Source organism: Chiroxiphia lanceolata, chromosome Z (genome assembly GCF_009829145.1).
Source record: "Chiroxiphia lanceolata isolate bChiLan1 chromosome Z, bChiLan1.pri, whole genome shotgun sequence".
NCBI classification, from domain to species: Eukaryota; Metazoa; Chordata; class Aves; order Passeriformes; family Pipridae; genus Chiroxiphia; species Chiroxiphia lanceolata.
Window position 1 is genome coordinate 14,561,406 of NC_045671.1, and position 9,229 is coordinate 14,570,634.

The following is a 9,229-nucleotide window of genomic DNA, read 5'->3' on the forward strand; positions in this document are numbered from 1 at the left end:
GACAAAATTATGCAGAATTATTAGATGGCTGGTGTACACCCAAAACCATGGTAAGTCCATTAACTTATATATCTAAGAAACTAAGACATTTAATGTGCAATTTATTTGCACTTTTTAATGGTAAAGGCTAGTAAGGCTAGTATTTAATCTGTCAATTCCTCTTTGAATTGATTTCTTTAGGGGGGCTTAATAATCTTAATTTTATTGAAAAATAATTTGTATTCAAAAAGAAATTAATAGGGTTATCATATTTGCATTAGATATACAAATTAGAGTGCAATTTTATTAGTATTTTGTATTGTTTTATGAACAAATATGAATTTTGGGAGAATTTGGTATTGCATCATTAATGCTGCTGTATTGTTCATGTTATTTCTTGAGCAATTCAGCCTGTAAGAGAAAAAAATAATATAATGAGCTGCTTATGCCATCTCTTTGCAGGTGTTATATTTTTTCCTTTCAAAATGCAGATCGTAAAATTCATTTGTTCCATATAGAAAGTTTATGCTTTCACTGAGTTAGAAGTTACTCCATTGTGTATGAAACCTACAAAAAAATTCTACCAACTATACCAAGGTTATGACTTGGTGTTAATATTAGTAGTTAATTATTAACTTAGCTTGCACTCTTAATTTTACCATAATTGAGATGGACTTTTCTGTAGATATTGGCTTGCCTAAATTATGAGTTTAAAATTATTTTAAGTTACGGTTTTATTAGATACTGGCTTACCTAAATTATGATCTTATTTTTATTTATGCATATGATGTGAGCATAATATTTTCTGTAGTGATAGCTTCAATATCAGATGTAGCTGGAAATACAAATTTTACAATATTTAGTTCTGCTTTTAGAAAGAAATTAGAAATTCAGGCATGCTTTTACACTGGAACTTAGCTTCTTAAGTGAGTTATTATTGAAACAAATCTAAGCCTAGGAACACAGATGCTTACCTCTCTCTCGTTCCTGCATGAACCACCCAAATTTTCAATTACAAAATTCCTTAGGAACCCTAAGTTTAATTTCTGCAAATTCTAGATATTGCAGGTTCTTTTGATAGATTGGTAAACTTAAAAGTTCCTTCTCACCTAAGAACTTCAGGAGCATAAAAGGCAGGCTATCTTTCTGCCTGCCCCATCTGACACATTTTCTAATGTTGATATAACAGCACTGGTTACAGTAACAGAGATCACTGTCCAAAAATTACAGCTGAGGATGGTCTAAGGTCAAGGCAAGGAGATAACACTTTTAACTGGATGAAATCAAAGTTTTGCCTCTTGACCTAAATTCTTTTTTGTCCTTTCTGACATCACTGAGGCAGCGGTTTAAAAACATACAACTTAAGTAACAAGGATGAAGAGTTTTCCTACTGTGCAATAACCTTTAGTCGAGTGGTGAGGGTGTTCTTCCGGAGACTATGAAATCTGCTTTCTGTCTACTTGGCTTGTGTGGCAGGGTTCTGGGCAAGAATAGCTTCCCCCACCATTATGGTATTTTTATAAAAGTGACCTCTGCACTCGGTCACGAGCAATTCAAGGTGCCTGACTGAAGGAGTCTGTTCCCAAGTGTGAAACCTAATCACATATGGTGGCCCCTTGGAATCATTAGTTAGATGTAACTACCCTTACGCGTTTTGGATAACTGTGTCAGTCTAAGTTGTTGTGCTGGCAGTTGTGAATCTCTTCTAGAGGCACTTGGCCCCTCTCCATCTAGTGTATAAAAAGATGAAGCAATACCTTGGGGCTGTAGATTCCATTCCAGCAGCCAAGTGCCTCAGTGTTAGGTGTTATAATGCTGAATGTTGCAATACTGAAGTCTGTCTCTGGATCTAGTTCTGGCTGTTTACTCAAGCTTATATTTTTAATGAGAACAGGAGACAAAAGCCAGTGTTCTCAGAGATGGAAAGAATATGCTTTTAAATTCTCTGTTCAGTATTTCTTATGGAGAATAGTTAAGTTGAAAATTAACATTGATTGAGACTAATAAACAGGAAGAAAATGTTTGTGTAATGTTTGTGAATATATAAAATTGAGACAGTGACATGACAACTTGTGTATCTTATGGAACATTGTGATGTCTAGGTGTATCTTGAGTGTCTTCTGTGATCACCTTACATAGAGAAATTCAGATACATGTTAAACATTTTAGGACTTAAAGTTTTGGGTTTAAAACTAAGGAAGAAAAGTACTGTAATATGGGTATCACTTAAAACTGCATATTTAACCACTTCTGTCTTCAACTCAAGTATCTCTACTTTGAGTGAAATATTGCAGCTAAAGAGACCAAACTTTGGAATACTGAGTGCTGCCCTGGCAACTTTCCAGGCACCTGGAGGCTGCAACCAATTTGCATTTTGATTTACATAAACACTAATGTCTCCACCTCCTCTTTTCTGACATTTTTAAGCATTTCTCTTGCTTAACTATCACATAATTTACTTGTCTTCTATCACTTCATTCTCTTTTCTTTATTCCTAATTTTTTATGTTCTTACAAAAATGTTAAGTATTAAACTCCTTTCTAAAGTTGAATTTTTTTCTCCACTCTTCTTTTTTTTTTTTTAGTCTTCTCACCCTTCTTTTTTTTCTAGCTTTCCAAAATCTCCATTCTCTCCCAGCCTTTGAGGTTGATCTTCTGCATGTTATTTTTTGTCCATTTTTATATTTTTCATTTCCTGTGCCAACATACACAGAGCCTTATTGCTTCTGTGATGCTATAGAGCTGTGGAGCTATAAACTTGCAGGACAGTCTGTGTTCTCTGTTGAGCTTTTCACTGATGACTGTCAAGTTTTTTGCATTTCACTGTAGTATGGTGAAGTCTTATCAACTGAGAGAGTAGGCATTTGCCACATGTATGGCATTTCAGTATTCTCTTCTGCCAGCTAGAAAGGAATAGATTAGTGGATGTCTATGTGGAGAAAAAGATATTAAAGTTAAAAGCTTTAAATTGCATTTGCTCTGTATTGTATGCTAAGAATATTTATAATTCTAATTGTTTCTTATCTCCTCCTGCTATACCCTTGTAACATCCAGGCTGGAGTTATGATGTTGAAGAGAAGAAGATTCCAAAACCTAAATCCAAGTCTTATGGTGCAAACTTTTCTTGGAACAAAAGAACAAGAGTGTCTACAAAATAGGTTGGCATTGGCTGTATGACTGTGAATAAAGTCAGCTGTGCTATATTTATAGTCCATGTATAATACATCTCTTAATCTCCTAATAAATTTGACCTTTAAACTACAGATGCATCTTCTGATGTCTATTTAAAATGTTTTTGATGTCTCCAATTGAACCTGTTACAAACTTCCCTATAAATAGAGGAGATTTGGAGTGTTCATACTTCTAAAAAATTACTGTACTAGGAATCTGTCAAAAGAAATGTTTGAAATCAGCTGCAACTTTAGAGATTATGGTTGATCTTTGACGGTAATTTTTTGTCCACTATCCTGTTTAAACTTCTGAAGTGTAATAAATTTAATAAGCTTTACATATACTAGTTCTTTCAAGAGAAGTGAGGGTTTTTTCTCTCTGTACATGACAATTTTGTCAGTTGAATAACAAAGGATGGGTATAGAAGATGGATAATTCTGTATAAATGTATATGGCATAACCTCCTTTCTGCTCAAATTAATACTGTCAACATTCCAGAAGCATTCATGGCTGGAATAGAAAACACAGGATTTTAGTTTCAATACGGGGGAGGTTTAGTCCGAAAGATTGAGATTGCAGTTGTTTCTCTGTGATGTTCTTGAAAAGTGCAGCTAAGCCAGTTAAACATTCACAAATGGAGTCAGAAGTCAGAATAGTGTCAGGTGCCTCATACAGTATCAGCATATACTAATTACATAATTATAGTTCTGGTTTTTTTATTGCTTGTTACATGTTTATCTGCATTGAGGTTTCCTGTTGCTTAACAGAAGATGTGGTGATAGGATCTCAGCCTTAACATCAAGTATATGTTCTAAGCTCGGTTTGTCTTACATGACACTAAATTAATAATTTTTTAAAGTACAGTGTTACATTTGGAATTCTTGGTTACGTATCTGTGGCTGATGCTTTATTCATTTAACAAATTACTGGTATTGACTCATGATCAGTGAAATATGTTACAAATTGGGGGAGGAAACACCTTTTTCCTATGCAACTGAGAGTTTTATCTCAACTGTCACCACAGATACAGTTGAGACAGGCCTTTCCACATAGACCTATATAACAGTGTGAGGGCTGTGCACTGAATTTTGGCTAAAAGAAGGCATAAAATTATGTTGTGTTACCCAGATTATATTATATTATATAACATCTATTCTTGTTTCATTTTTAACCAGCTACGTTATATACTGGTTAACATTAGTTTAAACCATTGATTTTGACCCAGTTTCAGGGTAATAAACCAGTTGAATGAAGTCGCTATTTTCCTATCACAAACAAGAACTGTAATTCCAATTCAGCTTCTATTGAATTTTGAATGTTGCATTGTGCAGTAGTGCCTGAAGTCCTCCAGGAACACCCAAGTGCACCAAACTAGAATCTTAACAGGCCAGAATGTACTGCATCTTTGTGTATTCCAGTTAAGCTTAATACACTGATCCTACTAAGGAGACACTAATAAGAAAAGCCATTCTTTTTTTGTTTGTTTGTTTTCCATCTTTTCCAAGTAAAGAGCAGCAAGATCTTAATTTGTCTTCAAACTTTATCAGACTGTCAAAATGAGAAGTCCATAGACATCTAATGCAGCAGAGTCACAGCTTGGTTTTTGAAATTACAAAGTCCAGGGAAATGAGTGATAAATGTTAGACACCTAACATTATCTTTGGACACCTAACTCATGAAATTGCTTTCTAAGTAAGAAAGTTTTTTATGTGGGTTTTTTTTTTTAGATGTGTAAGTTTATTATGATTCTGTATTGTGCGTACCACTTTGAAGTCTTCAAGTTGTGTTTGAGCCCAGACCTTCTTTTCTTTGATCATTTTCCTAGGACTTGAATTTTTTTCATCCTGTTGGATGTTTTCTTAAGGATGACCATGGTAACAGTGGAATAGAGTTGATTATTGTCACTACAGTCTTCAAACCCTAGAAGTGATACTGAGGGCAAGAGCTTGGAGAGGACCAGTGCCAGCAGGAATATATTAGAGATAAAAAAATCTAAAAACCTTAACTTCCTTACCCTTTCAGTAATTTACCAGATTATTACAACTCTAGGCAGGGACTGAAATTTTACAAGATTATCTGACCATCTTTAGTTAAGTACCTTCAGAAGTGAATGTTTTATAGATGAACTCCACCTTCTGTGTACTCTGCAATGTGACAGGTAAAATTGCTCCTGAATCTCAAATGTGTCAAAACAAAAGGCACAACAGGTAAACTACCATAATTGGTCGGTTGTGATGAGTGAGGTTAGAAATTCATCTTTGTAGTAGATGTAGTTGTGTTGTTTCCAACTAATCCAGGCTTTTCATAGAAGTAATATTTGAAACCTGTACTAAAATCATTACTGGGTAAAGAAAAAGTGTAAAGCTCCCAAATAAACAGAACATACTCTTTACCCAGTGGGATTTGCTTGTACCTCAGGTGTCTTTCCACCTTACATGGCAATAACAATGCAAAGAGTATTAAATTTGCATGCCAGCATTGCAGAATAATGTACCATAGATGTTAGATTTACATTCCTGCATTGACCTGCGTAGAATTGAGATGTTTTCTTTACAATCTTGTAGTTTCCATTGCTGTGGAAAGCCCTGTGCAAAAATGGGCTGATGTGAAGTAGTTTATGCTTGAGATACTGTGTGAAGTACTGGAGGCAGAACTGCACTGCTGGACACAGTCCCTTCCCAGTTCTAGCAAATTAGTCCACAGAATCACCAGTTTTTGGAGAAGGCTGTTTCAGCCAGGTACATGTGATAATGAGTTTTGAATTATTTCTGTCAAGGCTTTGTGCAAGTTCCTTCTTTTAAGAAAGAAGCAGCAGCATAATATTTTTCCTCCCATATATACTACTTTCACTGCCATTAACTCTACAAGGTATGTGGCATATAGGTGTTTTTTTTCTTAAAATCTCTCTTGTCTACTTGAAATTTTCATACATGAATTTTGAAAGGTTGGCCACTCCCAGTATTATAATTTCTGTGTAAAACCAAGAACATTTTGGTGAAATTTTAACTTACTAATAAACTGCAGTTTCTTTATTTTACCCAACATTTGCATTTCCACCTTCTTGACACTTTTTCTCCAAGTTCCTTGCAAAGAATTTTGTTCTGTTAAATATACACCTGTTTACATCAATTCAGTGATGAGCCACAGCAACACAAAACCAAAACCAACCCTGTTTAGCTGTCTTCTGAATGCTCAGAATGGTCCTAATCTTTATGGCATGTCTTTTAGCTCAGTCAGATTGAAATACTAAAAGTAAATTCTCCCTGTTCTATTGCTGACTACAGCTAACAATACCTACACTACTGTATAAGACTCCCTACAAAATATGGGTGCATACCTGCAAGTACTTTGATATATTTTGCTTAGTTCTGCTGTAATATAATGACATTTACAGGATGCCTAATCATTTTAAAGATTGGCAGCATTTATAATTCCAGTGAACTAACTATATTTTTATTATAACAAAGGCCCTACAATTCTTAAGTTCTTAAAATCATGATGTTGTAATGGAACCTAAAGACTGTCAGGAATCTAAAAGCACGGTTTCAGATTTCTAGCAGTTATTCCTTTTCAGTTTGTTGCATAATATAAAACAAATTAGACTGTTAATGGATACTATGAAGTGGCAAATTTAATCATCCATATCTGCAGAGTTTGCTATGTGGTAGGAAATGAGAAGCTAACTTGGACTGTTTTTAGCTTTTGCCTGTAATTTCACACCAGGAACTTGTGTAGTTTTGTTTTGCCAGATAGAGTTATCTGACTATGTTTGGTTACTGGGGATGCCAACATACCTTGTTATTCCAAAAAGAAAAAAAGGTGCAAATAAAGAAACCTGAAACAACCTAAGAACATAATTTTAAACAGCTAAGTTATTGTGTGTGTAGTAAGGCAACTTGCTTTGTTAAGTCCTTTTTCTCATTCCTGCATTCTGAGAGGGATTTATATTTAATTGGTGCTTGATTAATGCCGGAGTATATCACCAACGTCACAAGATTGTGAATACAGCAACTTAATATCAAAAACAAAGAGGCAAATAATTTTGAAATTATATCAAAATCTGGGTTTCAGTGGATGTAAAATACTGATTCTTCATATCCACGTTCATCATGAAGGAAGGTAGAAAGGCCCCTGTCATGAATGCTTCCTGCACAGAAAATGTGAATTAGCACCTTTTTGGACAAGTTGATTAGAATAAATGCAAAAGTCAGTAGTCTTGTGAGAGTCCTGAAAGAATTAAAATTTGAAACTGTATAACTATTCTTTGTGGCATAAGCACCTCTCATCTGAATATGAGGTGACAGGTTTTCATTTTTTGGTTTAGTGGGTTTTCTGTCATTTCTCCCCACACCTCCAAGATCTGTCTAAATAGTGCTGTGAACAGGTAAGGTATAAAAATGATGTATCAATTTGGCTATTTTAGATGGTACTTATTTTCACATTCTTCATAGGAGTTGGTGATTATGGGGGCAGGGTGATTCAAGTAGTCCATTTGGATTTACAGAGGGTTTTCAAAAAAGTCTCTCATGAAGTTACATAGAAAGGCAACAGCACACCTAAAGACATAGGTAACTTTAGATTGAGGAGCAAATCTGTAGTGTGGAGGAGAGAGAATTGAGGATTAGTATGGGTGGCCTCTGAAATTATAAGTAATCCAGAGAATAGTATGTAATTGTTCAGTTTTTTAAATAAGCAGATTAACAAACTCATGAGAATGCAGTTTAAAAACAAATCAGTATATTTTCACACAACAGATTTTGAAATTCATTGGCAACATTTTGACTACCAAAATAACTTTGCACTAGCTCAAATTCAACACAAGAAATGCAAGCAATTAAAGTTTGCATTAAATATAAAATAGTATTGTGTTTAGAAAAATTCCTGAGCTAAAGGCTGCTGACAGCTGGGAAAGGGTATCCTTGGAGTATCCCTGATTTTATGTTCTTTCTTTGTCAGTCACTATCAGCCACTGCCAAAGCTGGGTTTGTTCAGGTGGATATCCTGATCTGGCACAGAATGGCTGCTCTTTGTACTCTATGCTGGTATGGCATTCCAACATTGTATGTGTTTTGTCAGTGTTTTCTGAAAATTAAATACATCGTTCATAGTGAAGAAATGACCACAAACAATTTCCACCTTGAAGCTGAAGGAGATTTACTGCTGACCGTCATTATCTTCAGTGATCATCAGGTTTTTTAAAACAGGTTATCATGCTCAGTTTCCTACATGTGCGTAAATTCCACAGTTTCAAAATTATTATCAAAGATTTCAGAAATATTTTAATGGAGATATGTGTACAGTTTACCTCATAAAACACCCTGGTAAAGCAGTGGCTTGACTAGATAAATAACTACAATTTTTCTTAAAAAGAAATTACTCAGAAGAAATTAAGAAAACTGTTTATTCTGGTATTGTGTCTGTAAATACTGGAAGATATTTTAATTTCTTTGTTATTAGGTAGAGATTATGAGAAAATTCTTATCATGTCTATCAAGTAAAGCAGTTGTCTTTTGGCATGCCTTGGTTGTCTGTTACAGGAATATGTATGCAAAGTTGTAGTCAGCCTACTGAGATGATTTTTCTAATTGAATGCAAGCTTGTCATTGCTGCTTGTTTCTTAACCAGCTAAGGGAAGTAAAACATCAAACTGAGAAGTACTGTAAATTTAAAACGAGGACACACTGCTTACTGCAAACAGCCTCTAATAAAGTCCCTGCTTATTACAGCACCTTTTTTGGTCAGTTCTTGAATTCTTCACTATTTTTGTTTACATGCAATCCACAGTTGTTGCCAGATAGATGTTTTGTCAAAATTACAAGCTGCTTATAAATGAAATTAATTTTTTGCTTTCTTACTCTTTCCCCCTCCTGACCACTCTTATTGCTTCACATGGAATGTCTGCACAATGCTTGAGAAAATATTTTTGACTAACACACAACTGGGAAAATGCTGCAGTTATGGTGTCCTTTACATTGCACACTATCTTATTCATTACTCTGTTGCATGGGTCATTCAGGTTTTAGCTTTCTGATGGTGCATTTTTTTCTCTCTTTCTGGCAAGACAGATTTCCAGTTTATTA

The 9,229-nt window shown here is 34.8% G+C and overlaps 1 protein-coding gene across 1 annotated transcript in view; it reads left to right on the plus strand.

Moving 5' to 3' along the window:
- NDUFS4 (NADH:ubiquinone oxidoreductase subunit S4) overlaps nucleotides 1–3,241 on the plus strand; it is a 47,318-nt gene extending 44,077 nt beyond the window's left edge. Inside the window, exon 5 of the mRNA XM_032674812.1 lies at nucleotides 3,033–3,241. Within this exon, the coding sequence (XP_032530703.1) occupies nucleotides 3,033–3,136 (104 nt within the window). The 3' untranslated portion in view covers nucleotides 3,137–3,241. The remainder of the gene's footprint in view (nucleotides 1–3,032) is intronic.
- Nucleotides 3,242–9,229: the final 5,988 nt, after the last annotated feature.